This window comes from Pelophylax lessonae (assembly GCF_965119305.1).
Source record: "Pelophylax lessonae genome assembly, chromosome: 12".
NCBI lineage: Eukaryota > Metazoa > Chordata > Amphibia > Anura > Ranidae > Pelophylax > Pelophylax lessonae.
Window position 1 is genome coordinate 61,721,689 of NC_138779.1, and position 20,703 is coordinate 61,742,391.

General features: G+C 39.1%; 1 protein-coding gene across 5 annotated transcripts in view; it reads left to right on the forward strand.

Annotated features, from left to right (window-relative positions):
- Nucleotides 1–14,081, forward strand: part of ZBTB16 (zinc finger and BTB domain containing 16) — a 197,763-nt gene extending 183,682 nt beyond the window's left edge. For all 5 annotated transcript variants that reach the window (XM_082273373.1, XM_082273375.1, XM_082273376.1 and 2 more), the window contains exons 5-7: nucleotides 2,891–3,061; nucleotides 11,267–11,434; nucleotides 13,678–14,081. In XM_082273373.1, the coding sequence (XP_082129499.1) occupies nucleotides 2,891–3,061; nucleotides 11,267–11,434; nucleotides 13,678–13,907 (569 nt within the window). In that variant the 3' untranslated portion in view covers nucleotides 13,908–14,081. The remainder of the gene's footprint in view (nucleotides 1–2,890; nucleotides 3,062–11,266; nucleotides 11,435–13,677) is intronic.
- The last annotated feature ends 6,622 nt before the right edge of the window (nucleotides 14,082–20,703 follow it).

Here is a 20,703-nt window from a genome sequence, read left to right on the forward strand (position 1 = left end):
CTCCTATTGCTCTCAGCCTTTTCCAATTTTTTTTTTTTTGTAATTCTATTTCCTGTTGGAAGGTGGCTAAATTCTTTCTCCGTGGTCCCACTGTATTCTCCCAAAATGAACTAGGGACTGTGGGACTTGTAGTGTGCATAGAGCAGTGACCATGACCACAAGGAATGTGTACAAGCACTATTCCTTTCCCTTTTTAAGTATGTATTAGGCCCCTTTCACACACTCCGTCTGTCGGACGGAGTCCGTTTTTCTCAGCGCGGGATCGATCCCCCGCTGAGCAGGAGGATGACAGCTGTCTCCGCGCTGTGTGCGGAGACACAGCAGTCAGTTCTCCATGCATCTCTATGGGGGAAATAGGGTTTCCATCCGTCCAGATTTATTGGATCGGAGTTCAGCGGACATGTCTCTGCGGACATCCGTTCCCCCATAGGGATGCATGGGGGGACCGTTCAGATCCGCCAAAAAACGGACATGCGGATCTGAACGGTCCGCCTGTGTGAAAGAGCCCTTAAAAGAAAATCAAGGCCAGGTGATGCAACTTTCAGAGTTGTCTCCAGGCCTTCAAATGTTGGAGGACATTGGCCTCAGCGTTACTGTGTGTGTGTGTATGTATGTATATATGTGTGTATGTATGTGTGTATATATATATATATATATATATATATGTATGTGTGTGTATATATATATATATATATATATATATATAGTGATGTTTACCACTAAATGAAGAGCTTCCCTGGAACCCATTTGACTCGAACACTGTATTTAACTTAAAGCGTTTGTTACCCAAAAAGAAAAAATGGATCCTGCTTCGTTAAAGCATGTTCTAGAGCACAGTGCTTGTGCTGTGTCATTTGGTCCCCTGTAACACCTAAAAAAATTGGCTGATCCTGCCAGTTTCTGCTTCTACCCCCCCCAACACTAACCACGGTGTATCATGGCTGCTGAGCCCTGATACCATAGTCGGTATACGTGCCTCCGTCATCCACAGCCCTGCTTTCTGCTCTCCTCTGTCCCCCCCCCCCCAAGCCTGTCAGCTCTTACAATCCTGCCCCCCCCCCCTTCTTGCTGCTGAAACACCTTTTAGACCTCACACACAATCTCCTCTGCTATAAAGCCTCCTATATTGCAGTGTATGTCCTTTTGTAAAAAATGCCCATTTCTACCTGATTTCACAGCGCAGGTTGGCGGTGATGTGACTCCTCGAGGCTCTCCACTTTCCCGGCTGGCGTCTCTGCTTCCTCCTCCTGACTGATGTCAGCAGGGGAATATCGGCCCCTCCCGCTCTAGCGGTCAGATCAGGAGAGGGAGCCTCGGAGTCACGTGACCGCTGATCTGCGCTGTAAAATCAGGTCAAAACGGGCATCTTTTTTACAAAAGGACATACACTGCAGCAGCCTGCCTGAGCCTGTCCTTAAGGCCTAGGGAATCCCTCCTGGGGCTGCCATTTTCTTGTAGCCCGTGTGCTCAAAGCACGGTGGCCATCTTTGTGTAGTCTGGTGGCCATCTTGCATTGGGTTGCCATTGAAAATGGCGGTGACCATGACAGTGGAGCCCCCTGGGCAGCGATTTTGGTGATGAAAGCCCCTCCTTATCCCCTGGTGCTGACTCTGACGGAGTGGGTTAAGCTTTTTTCCGCATGTCTCACATTTCCACTCTGTTCCGACCCAGGGATTGGAACACAAACCTCACAATGACCAGCTTCTCTTACCCTCAACATATCCTCCTCAGGACCGTAACCCTGGGCACATTTTTAGGACAATTCTGCCATCTATGACCCTCATGGATACTCTTCTACCTTATACCAGTCCAATCTTGACTAAAGTAAGCCATCCACTTCAGGACCTGTAGGACATATCGCCACAATCCTTCCTACCATGCCCTTTCAGACTGGGGATACCTTAAACACAGCTGCCTAAATGACATGTAGAGGGTTACTCCCCAGTATGCAACCAGAGAGCACACCCTTGTCAAGCTCCCCAGCAGCACTTAGAACTTCCATAGCAAAAATACTTCCATTTACATTGCTGCGAAGAGTTGCCTCCAAAAGTTGTGTTGCCTTTATATGGTCTAGCAGCCCCCTGGAGCACCTTCCGTCCTCCAAATTACCTGGAAGCATTGCCAAATAATCTACCAAACTGTGCCAATCGTATCCACCTTTTGTAGAGCTCCCTCCTTTAACGCACTATTCCAAGTGTTGATACACTGCAGTACTAGCCCATCCATTAGAGGAGCAGGCACAGAAGTGCATAGTGGCTAAACATTTAACTGTTTACACATTTTTATGATGTCTGTCGAGAGAGGCTCTGAATGACTTAAGCTTGTGAAGACTCATTTACTGAAGCTTTTTTCTTCATTTATTTTTTAAAGTGACCCTATCAACGCTGAAGGTATTGTAATTTGTCACCCATAGATGGTACAATATCCTGGTGCTCCTCAAGTGTGTTGCGATGTGCCATATCCACTGTACTACTCTGAAAGGGGAACCATGAGCTATTCCTCCACTTACCAGGGAAATGTCACTTTGGTACACCATTTTCTTTTTTGCCTCAAATTGCATCACCCAGTTTATAAATTGAGCCTGTGGCACTTCATTTAAACCTTGCAAATTCTTCAACCTTTGAGAAGGTAGAAGTTGTAGCTCTGGCACTCCAGTTTCCTCAGATGTTTCTAGGAGTATCTATTTCACATTCAACTGTTGCTTAGGGAAATTGCACACTTTCAATGAAGAGCTATTTGCTGTACAAGACCATTGTGTGTATACCTGGATCATGGTATAAATGTAAAAGCATTTGGTTTGTAGTTACAGTAGTTGTACAAGACATATTTTTTTGTGTTACATCCATGCTGTGGAAGGTTAGAAAATTAATTTATATTCTATTTATTTCAGGCTCTGATATGGCTGTGTTCTGTCTCCTCTGCGGGAAACGTTTTCAGACTCAGACCGCACTCCAGCAGCACATGGAGGTCCATGCAGGAGTGAGAAGCTACATCTGCAGTGAGTGCAACAGAACTTTTCCCAGCCATACTGCACTCAAACGCCATCTCCGCTCACACACAGGTAAAAGATAACTTTTATACTTCTACAGTACCATGGACAGCACTGTATGGCTTCCTTTTGATAGTGGATCAGCCCTAGGATTTCTAACTTACATTATGGTTTCTTTAAATTAGATATTGGCATTTAGACATCTACAGCTACATATCCGATCCCGAATAGAGAGTATTTTCTATGCACTATGGTCTTACAGTACCACGGACAGCACTGTACAGTTTTCTTTGATAGTGTATCAGCTCTAGGATTTCTTCTGTGTGTATGTTCTTAAAATATCAGAAAAATAATTTTACATTTTGGTGTCTTTAAATTCATTCTTTTTTTGCAGATCTACAGCTATGTAGTTCAGCTACATATCTGGTCCCCGAGAAGAGAATTATTTTATTTATTTATTTTTTTTAATGCACTATGGTTTTCTATATTGCACTTCATACTTGCATACAACTTGTAGGCAGCCCTTAAATTAGTCAGTGAAAGAAAAAATATCTGAATCCTCCTCCCCGAGCTATTGTTTTCTGACAGTGGGGCAACTTCCCCCGCCAACAGAATACACTCATCAGCATTGCAGTATATAGCCTGTAGCACTGATCGAGCAGAAAAAAATCCAACGGGGGCGGATGTACAGAAAGTCGGTAGATCGACTTCTGTACAACCTCTCTGCCCATAGATCGAATGAAATTCAGCCAGTCCCTGCAGATCTAGCGGAATTTCGATCCGTGTATGGCCAGTTTTAGGGCTGCCTTTTTTCTCTTTTTCTTTTCTTTTCTTTTTTTTTTGTTTTATTCTTTGTTGAAGGCTTTCATTGTTTGTCGACATGAGGGAATTTCTATTTTTAAATATTGAATAATACTACAGACAGCCTTTTTGTGTAATGGCAGATAAAAATTATACCTTTTTGTCAGCTCTGTAACAAATACCTGTCAGATATGTCAAGTATTGTCAAAGTTTGAGGATGTTAGATATATACTTTGAGATGGTTGTAAAATTCTTATTAGAACTGGATCAACTTGTATTTCAGGTTTCTAGGACTAGCGATTCCATCCAAAATCCACTTGTCCTTTGATATACAAAGTCTTCATGTTCTTTTTAACAAAGTCTTTAGATGACAGCAAGGAATAGTTATACTTGGTGAAGGTGAAGTAGGACATACGGTGGATAAGTATTCTTGTGAATACTTTTAATGATATTAAAGCAATGAGATATAGTTGCCTTTGCTGGATAGAGCAGGTTTAAAAACTGGTGGAGTGTGTTGTCAATAGCGGCTGATAAGATTACAAGGATCATATTCTACAGCTGGAGGTCAGAAGATGAATAGAGTAAAATCTGCTAAAAATGTAGACAAGATGTGAAGGATAGGATAATTTTTCTAATAGTTTAGTAAATTAAAGTGTAATTTCACTCTCTACATCTGAAGCTCCAAACTTTATAAGCAAAGGGCCAGATTAACATCCTTCACACCTTACAGGGGTCTGACTGTGGTCAGTGAAACGAGACAAAGTCTCAGAATTGGAGATCAGTAGGAGGAGGTATTGTGCCCCATCATTGGTGCCAGTGGGAGGAATTGTGCCCCATTGTTGGTGTCAGTGGAAGGAATAGTACCCGATCATTGGTTTCAGTGGGAGAAATGGTAATCCACCATTGGGGTCAGTGGACCTCCACTGAACACCGTGTATAAAACCATAAAAAGTATTGTCACATGTAACGAGGTCCGGACTCGTTAAGGTAGAAAAAACAAAAATGTAAACATCAGTTGCCGTGTGGAAGTGCTCAGTATCTACTACCACCATGAATTGCATGGTGGATGCAGATAGTATCACTGAGTAAGACCAAATTGGCACAGTACATGTGTATGAGACCTAAGGCTGGCCATACACAATACAATTTTCTGTCCAATTTTCTTGAAATTTACCTTCAAGTTTGTAGTACGAAGGCCTGCCTAATTAGATACAAGTGATTGTTGTTTAGCTTTGACCTCACATTATGTGGTTTGTGGTAGATCTAGCAGAAAATTGTACAACAAAAGTTGAACATGTATGACCTAAGCAATTGTTTACAAAATAACATGACCCCTAAAAGATAACAAAGCAAGTAGATACCACACAGTAATCTGTTTAGGTGTGGTAAAAGTGAGATCTCCACAGACGTCTGTGCCGACTTGGTCTTACTCATTGATGATATCTGCATCCACCGCGCAATTCATGGTGGTAGTAGATACTGAGCACTGCCACACGGCAACTGATGTTTACATTTTTGTTTTTTCTACCTTAACGAGTCCGGACCTCGTTACATGTGACAATACTTTTTATGTTTTTATACACTGTTCAGTGGAGGTTGTCTTCCATATATATCATGTTTTGATGTCTTATATATTTTTCAGTTTTATACATTATTTTTGGTTACATTACTTGGATCTCCTAGGTACCTTCTTTTAGAGCCCATTCACACTAGGGCGACTTGTCAGCCTGACAAGTCGCGGTATGTCGCGGTCCATTGATTAGCACAGGACCGTTCTAATAGGAGCGACACAAGTCGCTCCGACTTGGAAAAAGGGTCCTGTACTACTTTGGGGCGACCTGGGAGCGACTTGCATAGACTTCCATGATGTGAAGTCCCTGCAAGTCGCGCCGAAGTCGCGGTGCACGCGACTTCACAGGTCCCCCCCCCCCCCCAGAAGTCGGATCGCCTCAGTGTGAACCGGCTCTTATGGTCTTTCCTATAGTTTTTTTTTTTTTTTTTTTTTTTGTATTACTGTGTATCTCTGGCCCTTCATTTCTTGTCCTGGTGTCAGCAGGACATTAAGTGAGGGGAAATGTCCCCAGTTAGGACACAGACTGCAAAAAAACCCAACAGATTCTGACTATTACCAACTCTGGTAACCATCTATATAAGACTTGTCTACATATGCTTGATTGCCGCTCTCTAATGATTACAATGTATTACTTAACCCATAGACATGTAATGCTAAAAGCAAAAGGAACAGCAACACCTGTCAGAAGAAATGGGGGCATACAGTATATAACTAAACATGTTCGTGACAGAAAAAGGACTGTCTGAAAACACTTAAGCAACTTTTGCCGAAGTCACCACTGGCCAGAGCCTGACCTGTTTTTCTGATAAGGAGGGTAGAAGGTGTAATGGGTAGACGATTGATCCCCCCCCCCCCCCCCTTAGTCTTGTGCTGCAGAGTGGCGCGTGCTTTCATTAATAATTCAGGAGGTGTCTTCAGCATGCGTGCCCAGTCTGTGTGCTTAACATCAGCAGCTGTGTTTGATAGCAAAGCCACTGTCAGCCTCCTGGCATTGATTTAGTGGAACTCTTCATGTACTATCATATTAACTGTGCAAAAAGGAATGATGGGGTCACAGGTAATGCGCCTTTTCTGCCAAAGAAAACTTTCTGGTTTTAAAATAAAAAGAAATACTAGAATGACAGCAAAAACATGGAGAATAATGTTGTTGCCCTGCTGCAAACAACTGTTTCCTAGTTGTCCATTTGATCCAGTGACTTCAGTATTCCGAAGACACAAAACAAGTATGGCAGTGGGGAATTCTGACATCACTCAGATTTTATGATCTGCGTGCTTGTTCCAGGTCAGTGACTCAGAAAGTATTAAAGCTAGAGGCAGCCAGGCAGCTGGCATTTTCAAAGGGTCTGCAATGACACATCCACATTTCTAAGTTGATATGCTAAAAAAAATAAACTACTGCCAGTAGGTTTTATTAGGTAATGTATATCTGGCAGATTTTTCTTTAAACTCTGTGAGGGCCAAAAACAATAAAATTTCCCTTTTTCTCACTTATCAAGACAGAAAGCTGTCATTGCTATCCTTTCTTCACTGTCACAGTCCAGTTTATACGTTCTTGTTTTATTGGTCGATACACCCATTGTGGGTTTTAGTATCCGGGTGACCACCCTGGATATCGTACTGTTCCCATTTAGAGAGTTTTCAAAAGTGTATATAGCAGGAGACACTTGTAGAGCAAGAAATGATTACACTTTAAAGTGTAAGTTTAGTTTTTGCTGTTTTTGCCGTTGTCTGTGTCTCCGTTTTTAAAGCGGTTGTAAACCTCAGAAATTTTTTATTTTTTTTTTTAAAAACAAACACCTGAAAGACAAACACATAATGAGCTAGTATGCATCGCATGCAAGCTCATTATGAAATATTTACCTCAGAACGAAGCCTCGCAGTGCCGACCGCTCACCTGTCTCAGGGGTGACATGTTTGGTAGCCCTTCTTCCGGGTTTGCGGCATCCGGCCATCTGATTGGCTGGAGCCGCAGTGACGTCACTCCCGCGAACGCGCGCGGGAGCCCATGGTCACTGCACGGGGCTCTGAAGGAACGGCGCGAGCGGCTGTTCCTTCAGAGCGCATGAGCCAGTGATGTCACTGGCTGCATGCGAAGTAAATATCTCCTAAACGGTACATGTTTAGGAGATATTTACAGTACCTCTAGGTAAGCCTTATCATAGGCTTACCTATAGGTACAAGTTGCAAGGCTTACCTATAGGTACAAGTTGCAGAGGAGGGTTTACTTTTTAAGTAGATTCTCCCGCTCAGTTTGTCTTGTTTACCATTATATTTGGAAGGGAAAGTAAAAGAAAATCCCAAATTTTGGATCGTCCCCAGAAAAGTATCACAGGGTCAAATCTCCCCAGTGGGACAAAGATGGTAAAAATAAACATTACATGGGTTATAACCCGCCCTTCTCTATCCAAAATGAAAGTGTTTTGCCTATAGTTCCACTTTATTGGACGTGGTGAAAATTCACTTTGCAAAGAATACTCAATCACATGCAAGGAAAGAAAAAAGAATGTAGCCTCGTTTCCTGGCTTTAAGTCCACTTTCCAATCTCCGCTTGATGAATCAGGTCCAGTAAATGTAACATACTACAGAAGTTCTATTACTAAATTCTATTTTTAAAGAAATATGTCTTAATGTGGAATTATACCTTTCTAATCACAAAAACAACCAAAGAAGATTTTGGGGGGGGGGGGGGTGGTTTGTGACGCTTTACAAACCCTAATTAAAGGTTCCGCATTCTGAATATTAAATACATTAAGCTCCCTAACCATACAAAAAATGTGAAGGGACTTTAAAGGTGCAAACTAGTTGTATTAAAAAAAAAAATCACAATTTTTAATCTTCCATTTCAAAATCCAAGATAAAATGTGTATTGCGTGCTGTTCATTATACATAACTTTCAAAATACAATATTTCACCCCAGAGATCCCAAGACGTAATCCCAAAAATGTTATTTCTTAAGCCATATTTCCATATTAGGTGTGTATCGGGATATGAGAAGCCTTAACTCAATAAACAAAGCAGTACAAAATTAAAAGCACAGGTAGGCGAATCCAACTATCCCGTATGTTATCCACAGAGGAGGGGCTTGGATGTGGCCACAACCGGAAACGCATCCTTGTTTTTTTTACATTTTGTACTAATGAGTTTAGTTATTTTTGCTCCGACCTTTATTCTTTCATCTTTTCCTGAAGAAGTGGTAGATGCTATTGCTGCTCATATTCCAATATGCAACCAGTTTGGATTAAGAAATAACTTGACATCTGATCATTTGATATATTGGGATATGGGGTGACATTTTTGTATTTTGAATGTGTGTATGTGTAAAATTAACAAAATACACATTTTATCTTGGCATTTTAAATGGGGGAAAAAAGTTTTTTTTTTTTTTTTTTTTGTTTTTTTTTTTTAATATAGTTTGTGACTTGGTACCTTTTTTTTTTAAAGTCTTTTTTGCTTTTTTTTATGATTAGGGAGCTTTACAGAACTCAACTACAGTCACCTTAGCTGCCATTTTCCCCTCTGTCTGATGGCAGTTGCCATGGTGCTACCCATGTGACCAGTTATGACACCAGCCAATTGATAGCTTGATAGTTCCATTGAGAACATAAGCAAATGTGACAGTCATTCATGGCATGCCTTGAATGTAATCTATTTTGGAAAACCATTATATCATTGGGCTTAGTTCTGCTAGATGTCTGTATTTTTTTCACTTCCTAGGACAACAAATCCTTTGTGTTGCGCAAGTCAGCCAAGTCCTTTTCTTAAAATATATGCAGATCTAATAGATTTCAGATGCTTTGAAGTTTGGCTAGCTTTATTCAGTGTTTGTAAAAACGGAGACCAAATTTTTAATTTCTGATTCGGCTTTTTGGTATGGCATTCTACTACTATGCTTCCATGTGTAGTGCCAATTGAAAGCACATTCGCTCTTCATGCTATGGACACAACTTTGACTTACAGCTATTTGTTATATTCATTATAAATTGTATTTTTTTTTTTTGTATGTGTTAGTGCCAGCTTTCAGGTTTTCTATTGTCTCAGAACTAATTTATTAAAATACAGCCTTGACTGTACCGGTGAAGCTTTTTGGTTATGTATCTTGCATCCATCCATTGCTGTTTCCCTCTGTCTGCTTTATGCAGCTCGTACACAGACTAAACACGTGTCTAACTCTTGCTTCCTCACAAGAGGCCGATTATGCATTGCTTACGCTCAATTATGTATTGGGAGTCTATTAAGAATTAAACTTATTAAATAGATAAGGAGCTCAATTTAATATTTTGCAGCAGTGCGTAACCCTTTCTGGCATATTCATAGCTGGCAAGGTCTTTTCCCCATTTTATTTGCCTGCCTTTCTTTCCTTTTTTTTTTTTTTTTTTTTAATCAAGTGTTTATAGTTTTGCAGTTGGAAATAAGGAGTGTAATAAAAGAATACAAGTAGATAGAGCACATGTAACCAGGAGGACAATTTATGCAGAGGCACAGCCGCGGCCTGACACTAGGATAATGAAAAAACGTAGGTCATTGTGGATGACTTAAAGTCTCTGGGAGTCGGAGAAAATGTATGAAGCAACGAGAACATTACACGCTTGGCAGGCTGGCCGAGGAAAAAATACAGGCGCCCCTGTTCCCCCGCCGTAAACGCAAGGGCCTCCGATCCGCAGCCCGCAGAAAATTGCAATTACAGTGACAAGTGGAATCAGTAATATTTTAAATATTCATGAGCTGGGGCTGCGGTGATCAATCTGGTTTTATTGTCCTTGCTCTGCCTTCTGACATAAATAAGGAGCCACGGGCCTGTCACCCTCTTTATTATATTTTCTGTCACCAGACTTGGCTGACTGCTGGAAAGAATGTGTGCCACTTAAGTTCTGTATATGTTTATGTAATTCACAGAACTACTGTACATATGAACTGATATTAATGTGGGTGATCAACTTTATGCTCTCTAAGCATCTAGGATGATCTGTAAACGGTTTCTTTCACTTGTACCCTACTTTGCATGAATCTAACTTAAAGTGATTTAAAGCCTTTTTTTTTTTTTTTTTCAATAATAAACATGTCATGCTTACCTGCTCTGTGCAATGCTTTTGCACAGAACAGCCCTGAACCTCCTCTTCTGGGGTTCCCTGCTGATGCTCCTGGCTACTCCTCTTCAGCGAGTGCCCCCATAGTAAGCCACTTTCACTTGCGCAGCCTCGATCCCTGGCCACACTGCCTGCATCCATAGTCAGACAACGTGGCTCATCCCAGTCTCCTGCTCCCTAGACACAAGATTTGATTGACAGGGCAGGAGCCAATGGCTCCCACTGCTCTCAATCTCTCCTGTGAGGAGAGAGAGAGCCACTGCTCTTGGGCACAGTGCTGTATCGAGATTGGACTCGGTTAAGTATTTAGGGTTTTTTTTTTTGTTAAAAATAACAAAACGTATACACTTACCTGCCCTGTGTAATGATTTTGCGCTGAGCAGCCCAGATCCTCCTCTTCTCGGGTCCCTCTTTGGCTTTCCCGGCCCCTCCCTCCTTTTGAGTGCCTCCACAGTAAGCAGCTTGCTATGGGGGCACCTGAGCCGAGCTGCAGCTCCCTGTGTCCATTCAGACACGGACCTGCGACCCAGCCCTGCCCCCTCTCTCTCCTGATTTGGAGGACTTTGTTCTAAGGTAAGTATTTAATAATGTGCTAGTATGCGCTGCAATTGCCTTACAGGTGTGTTGTGGTTTTTTTTTTTTTTTGATTTTTTTTTTACCAGCCACTGTTTTTACAACCGCTTTAAGGTGCAAAATGTTACTTTTGGGTGTAGATACGCTTCTTTAATATGTCAACTTTTGTTTGCTTTGCAATGAAGCTGAAGTTTCACTTTTAGTTCAGAACCACAGAAATGTAACCAATGAATGTTGTATTTTCAGGCGACCATCCATATGAGTGTGAGTTCTGTGGAAGCTGTTTCCGGGATGAAAGTACGCTGAAGGGTCATAAGCGTATCCATACAGGGGAGAAGCCCTATGAGTGTAATGGCTGCGGGAAAAAGTTCAGTCTCAAGCACCAACTGGAAACGCATTACAGAGTTCATACAGGTATGTTTTATTCTAGATATCCTTGTGTAAGGATAATCTTTTTGGAAGGAAATATGGGGTTGTTTGTTGAGAGGGAAAAAATGTGGTCCAGAAATTGACACTGCTGTAATAAAACTAAAAGATGAAGGTATTTAAAAATGATCTGTACTGCTCAAAGGATCAGCCCACTCCAAAACCAATTGGGTAGATGTAGGTTCACTCATCCAACGAGTGTTACTACGAGTAGTAAGAGAAGTCCTAATCCTTAGAGGGGAAAAAAAACAGTAAAATCTGCAGCAGATGGATAGTTCTGAAAAATTTGGAAGTGAGGATCTAGTCCTAAGAAATATAAGATGTTTTCTTTGGACTGACTCTTTAATAAGAATACAGTGCGGAAAATAATTATTTGATCCCCTGCAGATTTTGTAAGTTTGCTCACTTAGAAACAAATGAAGGTTCTATTATTTTTAATGTGGGTGCTAGAGACAGAATATCAACCAACAATCCAGAAAAAAACAGTGATACAACTGTTAAAAATTGAGTTGCAGCTCAGTGAGTAAAATAAGTATTTGACACTTGTTTGCAAGCCCAGAGCTAAGTCGTTTCTTGATAGTGTTTACCAGGTCTACATCTCTCGGGAGGGATTTTGGTCCACTCTTTATATATCTTCTCTAAATCCTTAAGGTTTCTTTTTTTATAGGCTTAAGGTCTGGAGATTGGCTAGGCCACTCCATTACCCTAATGTGCTTCTTCTTGAGCCACTCCTTGCCTTGGCGGTATGTTTTGGGTCATTGTCATGCTAGAAGACCCGTCCATGACCCATCTTCAGTGTTCTGAGGGAAGAAGGTTCTTATTTAGTATTTTACAAGACATGGCCCTGTCCATTGGCCCCTCAATGCGGCTAAGTCGGCCTGTACCTTTTAGCAGAGAAACTGCCCCAAATCATAATGTTTCCACCTCTGTGCTTGACTGTAGGGATGGTGTCCTTAGGGTCATTGTCAGCATTTTTTTTCCCTCCAAACACGGTCGAGTCGAGTTAATGCCAACGAGCTCAATTTTGGTCATATCTGACCACAGCAGTTTCCCCCAATCCTTATTTGAATCATTTAGATGTTCATTGGGGAACTTCAGATGGGCCTGTACATATGCATTCTTGAGGATGTGGACCTTGCAGGCACTGCAGGATTTCAAGTATTGTGTTAACCAATAGTTTGTTTGGTGACTGCGGTCCCAACTGCTTTGAGCTAATTCACAAGCTCCTACCATGTAGTTCTGGTCTGATTCCTCACTCTCATGATCATCCTTACCCCCTGAGGTGAAATCTTGCATGGAGCTCCAGACTGAGGGCAGTTGATGGTTCTTTCATTTGCAAATAATCGCTCCATCAGTTGTCTCCTTATCACCATGCTTCTTGCTGATGCTCTTGTAGCCTTGTGCAGGTCTACAATCTTGTCCATGACGTCCTTTGACAGCACTTTGGTCTTGCCCATGATGGTGAGGTATAAATGGAAGAAAGAGATTATCTGGACTGGTGTCTTTTTTTTTTTTTTTTTTTTTTTTTTTTTTTTTTTTTTATACACCCAACGAGCTGTCATTAGGAGCAGCTTCTTAAATTGACAGGACTAAACTGTGTACCACATGAGCACATGCTGTAGCCAGATTATGGAAGCCAGAATTATTGTTGGTTGGTAGAGGATCAAATACCTATTTTACTCACTGAACTGCAACTCAATTTAAAACATCTGTATCCTGTTGTTTTTATTTTTTTTTATTTGTTTGTAAGTGGGGCAAACTTGCAAAATCTGCAGGGGATCAAACAATTATTTCCCCCACTGTATAAGAAGGTACACAATCACATGTATTATCATTTCTTCTTTCTTTTTGTGTATGTTTAAAAAATCTACGCTATTGCAGCTGCTGCCTCAGCAATTAAACAAGGATCACTTATGGTCTATTTTCCCTTCTTTAGTCATACACTTTTATTTGCAATATGTCTTGCTCTTGAACTCTACAAAAAGAGCACCATGGGTTTTTTTTAGGCTGCACAAGTAACTGTTAGTCTTGGTTAAAAACTACTTATGAATTAGTAATTTGGTATAATTCTTACTAGTGGTTGTAGAAAACCTTTTAGAAGTTACCAAACCCTAGATCTCCCTGCATGACTAGGCTGCAAATGACTGAACTTTAAACTGCATGGTTCAAATACTTGCAGAAATTTAGCACAGCAAATCATGATTTTCACTATCTTTTTTTGATTTTCTCAGGCGAGAAACCTTTTGAGTGCAAGTTGTGCCACCAGCGCTCTCGAGATTATTCTGCTATGATAAAACATCTCCGGACCCACAATGGAGCCTCACCTTATCAATGTACCATCTGCCTCGAATACTGTCCCAGCCTATCTGCCATGCAGAAGCACATGAAGAGTCACAAACCCGAGGATATCCCTGCCGACTGGAGAATTGAAAAGACCTACTTGTATTTGTGTTATGTGTAGTAAAATAAATTCATGTTTGTAGGAGAGGTGAAACAGTAATATGGGGAGGGCTGAGCAATACAGAAATGTTGAAAACCCACTTTAAAGCAAAGAAATCAAACACATCCTTGTTTTTGGCCTTCTCATGGGATCATTTGCGATTTGGAACGAAAGCTCTTTTTCTTTCTTTTGGGTTTGTATGTGGACTCCCTGATAAGATTAAATAATCTTGCAAACCGCTATCCCAGTTTTAAAGTAAATCCCATATTTGCTTAATTTTGAAGAACATGTAATTGTTTGAAGTAAATTTTGTGTATGAAAGATTTTCTCCATAACTACAAAGTCCTTATGCGCATGTGCATTGGGCAAAATATGTTCTGTCTGTTACTGCTGGTGAGGATATTCACCAATACTTAATCTGTAATCTTTGCAGTACTGATGGTGCGTGTGTATCTACCATTTTGGGGGTCATGTTGATTTCAAATATGTCACCCACAGGTCTTTGACATGATTCAAATGTCATCCAGAGACTTGTTTAGAGACTTTTTAAAATGTTTGAAATCTATGAAATCCTTCATTTTGTTAATGCTCCTTGGATCCAGCTGTGTTAATGTAATTGACCCAGCCAAGTAAGCTGGATTGTTTAAAGAAATTATGCTGCTCTAGTGTGGAGCATAACCTGTAATACCATCAGGTATTAATTTTTTTTTTTTTTTTTGTAGCACTGAAGGGGTTTGGAACCTCAAATATTAAGTTTTTCTTCAATTTTTTTTTTAGTCCACCGCTAGTCGTTTTACAGTGAAGTCAGTATGTATGCAACAATGTCATTTTCTAAGCTTCTCTATGTCAAAGTACAGTAAAAGAGAGCCAATGACTTGCTTTGGTGGCTATAAAGAATTTGAAGTGGAGCACTTTGGAAAATATTTACTTTCATTTGGAAGGAAAATTATAGGCAAAGACGATGACACCATTTTTTGGTGAACCTAGCTGAGCAAAGCTGATCTAAGTGAATTCTGAACTTATTATCAGCGGGTCTGTACTGACCACAGGAAAACTGGTCTAATAGATCCTGAGAGATATGCAAGGCAGCAGATAAAGTTCAATTGCATCTTTGGCTAAAAGATTTGGTTCTAAGAGCAGAACGTTCAGCCTTTACCTATGTATTAGCCAAATTAATGGATGTGTTTGATTCATTTGCTTGTTTCCCCTTTCTTCACATCTGAAAAAAATGAATTCCCAGCATCCTCTTGTGAGTCAGTACGTTTTCACGGAGGTCAATTTTAATAGGGGGCTGCTTCTATGTACATAGTCTGTTTAATTTTGTTTAGCACATTGTACTTGAATTTTTGTTTTTTCTTTTTGATGACCTCATATTTACCAGTGCCTAATTTAAGGCATTTTGTTTCCATAAGACACAATGTAGGAAAGGAATGTGCCAAATACACAGTGGGCAGGATGAAACAATGTGTCTTTTTTTTTTTTTTTTTTTCTGTACCAAATATGGTATTCAATCTAGGGTTGACACGGCCCTTTTGCGTTATGCTTGGGCTTTTTTTTTTTTTTTTTTATATTCATGAAAGCTACCTCTTAACCTGTATGCTGCAAGAGGTGCCTACAACACATTTAACAATGCTTTATAGGTCCCTCTGACAGCGAATGGGTTAATTTTTTTTTATTTTTTATTATTGCCGTTCCATGTTAATCTTATGTTACGCTTAAATGCTATCATTGTTTTCATCTCATTTTTATTTCTTGCTGTTTTTTTGTTTTTGTGATTAAGCTGCATTTATATATAAAAAGAAATATAATTGGTTTAGGGGGGATAATATGGTAGATAGCCTTATTGGGGAAAAGCAGAGGAGACATTTTAACCTTCTTTACTGCAGAGTGGTTTTCTATTTTGACCTCTTTGTTGTTCAAAGGGCTAAGATACTGCTGTTGTCGTCTTTTGCCATTTGAAATGCCAAGAACCATTTTTGGGCTTGTTCAGTAAGATTGTGAGAAGAGCAAGATAGACATGTAAGGTGCAGTGACCTTTAGTGGCCCATCGGATTTGCAGTAGGCTCCATTGAGAGGTGATTACTGATTGGTTGCTACATGTTTGTGCACTTGGTACATCCCATTGTGCTTTGCATCCTCTTACCGAAAAAGTCAGTGTGAATGGTTTAAACGGCACCCCATATTAGAGACATTTTATTGTAGCTCTAAGGGGTAGCGGGAGGGTGAGTGAAGGATCTGCGATTTAAACTTGAATTTGTGAATAGAAAATTAGTTTTTTTTTCTTTTTTGTTTTAAATTCATAATGTGAAGGTTATTAAAGTATTAAAATATCTTGGCAGATATACATTATATATATTTTTTTGCAGTATGTACCAATGCAGACTCAAACAGTAACAGATGAATGCCGGCCAAAACCTTCAAGGCAAAATGCTTGATGGATTTCCTCATCATACACAGGGAATAAGGGATAAAAAAGTTGATCCAGAATATAGCAACTTTCTTAGATCTATCCCTTCCCTGAGGATCTGCTCTGAACTTTCTCCTCCTCATACATGAAAAATAAAAACAAAAAAATTACAAGGGGCAGGACAAATATTTGCAAAGTTGTGATATTTTTGTAATATTTGTTAGTCTTTTTGTCAGTTTTGGCCCTATATATATTTTTTTGTAACGTGAACAGGACCCTGTGTGTATGTGTACGCGTGTATGCACGCCTGGTCAATAAGTACCCTGCGTGCTCAGTTTTATTGAAAGTCATACAGTATTGTGCTTAATCCGAGACTCTGCTTCTGCTGGTGTGGGAATGTAAACACTGCTTACGCTTTTTGGTGTATTGTCTCCTCTAATTTTTTACTGGACTTTCTAAAACATGCAAATTTTTTTCCATTTGTTCTGTAAAGCAAAATTTATAGATTTTTCATGTTGGAGTAAAATGGAGAGACAGCCTGATTCTAAAGTCCTATTTTAGAGCAATATGTTCTGTACCTTAAAATCCAAGAAAGAGAAAATTATTTTTAAAAAAATAAATAAATTGAAGCGGAAATATACTGAGAAAAATGTGTGCAAACTTAGCCGATTTGTTATAAGGAAATTAAGAAGCAGCTGAAAAACTCATTGCTGCAACAACAGAAATCCCATATCATTCTTGTACTGAGTTATAAGACCAATGTTAAGGCACTGGTCGCATGGGGCTGCTAACAGCAACATTTCTTCTTGACCAGTCATTCAAATTTCAAGTTTTTTTTTTTTATAACATTTCATAAACTTTTTTCTTATTTCAAAGGCTAAATTTTAAAATAATTTTGACTTTATTTTTCAGTATACATCTGCTTTTATATTGGACAAAAAAAGATATTAAATGCTCCATCTTTCTAATTAATTTGGTGTTATAAAGCAGGACACTGAAATAATTTGCTGTGTTATTGGTGTGCATTGCCCCTCTAGTTCCTGATTTGTATACATTGCAGCCATTAAAAATCAACAGCTACTGGGTCCTATGTGAGATCTGTTCCCTATAGCTATCTTGTTAACCACCTAACTCCAGCCAAAACCTTTTTAGCTGTCCCTGTCATGGAATTTTCCTTTACTTCCTATTTTGCTGACCATCGGGGAACTGCTGCAGGCTGAACTTCCTTCAACCTCTTAGGATTGTATTTTTTCCATTGGTTTGGGTAAAAACTTTGGGTATACTTTTTCCCACTGTAATAATACTTTTTCTAGGAAAGATAGTCTGCTGAGTGAAGACTTGGTCAAAAAGTGTGTCAGCAAAGGTTATCAGATTAGTATATTACAAGTATATACTCATCCTCAAATATCAATTTTTTTCAGAAAGCTGGATTTTCTTTTTTTTTTTTTTTTTACGAAGACCTTATGCCCCTGACGTCAAGTAAATATTATACTGTAATACTCATTGCAACTTTAAGAATTCTAATAATGGCATTTTAAGTCTCTCACATCACTGTCCACAGCAGATTAGTGTATCATTGCTTTATGTACCAAATTATTAAACAGATTTGATATGGAGCATTTATCAGTGCTGCAAGATCATGAATTGGATTTACTTGTAATCTGTTTGAAATCCCAGATCTCTTCATTTAACCTCAAACCGTAACGTAGTGTTTTCTGTTCTTATCAATACCAGCTGTATGTTGACAGAGAAAAGGCTACTTTATTCTTTGTGCCTCAACATTTTTTTTATTTTAATTTTAAAAAAAAAATAAATGTAAAGAAAAAAAAAAAAAAACAGCAATGGTGTCCAGCTACAGAATATGTATGTATAAAAAGTCTGCTGCAGTATATCATTATTGTTCTGATTGTAAAAAACAAAACAAAAAAAAATCAGCAGAATGCTTTGGATTTAGGCCAGGAGTGGTCAGTTGCTAATGTTTCAGTAGTCATACATGCTAATAGACAAACAAAAAAAGTATTCATTTTTAAAAATGTGACTGCTCCCAAAATTCAGGGGAACTCTGCTTCTAAAATAGACTAATCTAATATCCGCTTCCTGGTGTATGGCTGTTATGGGCTTGTCCAAGCACTGACTTCCTTTTCTCATTTACATAACATTTAAGATTTAATTCCTGGTAATTGGCCTGTTTAGATATCGCAATCCCCAATTTAGTTTCTTCATCTGAAACTGAATTTAAAAAATGGCAATGTAACAACTAAAAAAGAGTAGCAAAAATTCAAAACATATGACAATGCAGCTTTATTCAGTTGAAAGCCTATATAGGTGAAAGCTAATTTTGTCATAGTTAATGGGCGGAAAGTAGCACCAAGGCAAATCGGAACCCAACTTCCGGGGTTTAAAATAAAAACAACTTGATATGTAATTGGGTGCTGCCTATATATATTTTAGCTTTGGGTAGATTGTAAACTTGTATGTACTTAATGGCTTCCTAGATCTCTCAAGGAGATATGTACTTGCTTTCCCAAACCTATATAACTGCCTTAGCTTTCAAAATAAATTGCATTCTTCTGTTAAAAAATAAATAACCTGCATTTAAAAAAAAAAATGTGTGTATGTATAAAGCCGTGAATATGACTCCCCAAGCAATCTTCCTGGTGCATGTGCTTTAAATGACAGTGATTGAGGTGGTGTCCAATTGTATTGGAAAATATAATGCAAATGGAGTAAAGAATGGTTCAAAGCCTTGTCGTTTTTTTTTAGAACACAAGCACCAGGAAGATTCACTTTGGTAAAAGTCCTATCCACTCCTCTGTTTTAAAAAAAAAAAAAAAAATTCAAGATGGAAGTCATAAGCATACACCAGGAAGGTAAATGCGCACACAGCAGGCACTGCTCTTTATAAAAAAGGAGTTGTATTGTATTTTTGTTGTAGAACATCACTATTAACTGTGATTATCTCAACCATAGTTGTAGATCCTAGTCCTTTAACAAATTTCAAAATCTATTTAGACAAGCTGTTCATCTGACTCGGTTTACATTACCCATGGTGCCACTCCTGGTCAGTCCAAAGGATTTTGTCTGCTCTATTGTCTTTGCTGTACTTCTCATGATGTGTTTTGCATGTGCTCTGCTCTGTAAGAGGCCTGGTTAACAGCAAAATAATCTGTCCATATATATTTTATGTGCACAATTATTGTAGCATTATGGACCAACTGCCATGAGGGACCTAGCAAAATGACTTCCTTTGCCCTCCCCTGTTTTCTAATAGTTTTTATTTCCTTTTTTTGGGTTTTGTTTTGTTTTTTCTTAAGTTTTTTTCTGACTCTGTTTCTTCTGCTTGCCTCCGTGTTATAACAGCACAAGTGCCAGTCGCAATTGCTGTCAAAAGTAAATTAATAGAAGTCAAGAAAAAAAAAAATAATAAAATATAGTGTTTTATCAATGGGTTTTGACCATTTTTTTGCTGGTGGGGTTGGCATCTGTCTACCTGACCTGCATCAAAATGATTAAATGTTAAGTCTACCTCAGCACCCTCTGCCTAAGTTTATTGGGTGCCTACTGGTTATGTTGCCTACAATACCTTTTTTTCCTTTTTTTTTTTTTTTTTTTTGTTTTTCTGTATGTTCCCTGTCTTCTTTGATTTTCCAGCCTTTTTTCTTTATTATATCTTTAATTTTAACAAAACAGTGGCTCATGTAAGGTAGAAAACAAATGTAACTATAATGCCAGATTTTGCTGCAGAGTAAATTTTAATGGATACGCCTACTTGGTCTGTAGTGTGGTGTTCTATATGGAGTACAACCCATTGAATCCTTGGTTTAGCTGAACGAGGCTTATGTAATTATAGTGGCTGTAAACCAATGCTTAGTTGTGCAGTTTATGCGGAGTACCACTAGTACTAAAGTGATTTTGTTTTTACAACCCACATGTTCTATTCTTTCCCTTTTTATATCATTGGGCATTGGCATTGATTTGGTTTCATTTAGAAGCCCTGCAGAGAATCTTGGTTTTGCCATGGTAACAATGAAGCGAAGCATTTAATAAAGTGCTATGAAGGTGTTGCTCAGTCAATCAGATTCCATCATTATGCCATTATGGGCGTTGAAAGCTAATAGAGTAGCTAGGTGCACACACTGCTTGTCCATCCACTTTCCAAAATATAAAAAATCTGGGTAATTAGGACATCAGGTCTATATTATTTAGATAGTGTAATGGTTTTGGCATTTGAATATTTCTCCCATCAGGTGAGCAATGCATCTTGTTTTATACAGTACTGTGGAGGATAGGAGAAAAAAAAAACGTTTTATCCTTAATGCCCTTTAGCATACCTTCAATATAAACACATTTTTATTCACTCTATTGAATTTACAATGGAGGCCATGATTGAGAACAAGGGTTATTGGCAGT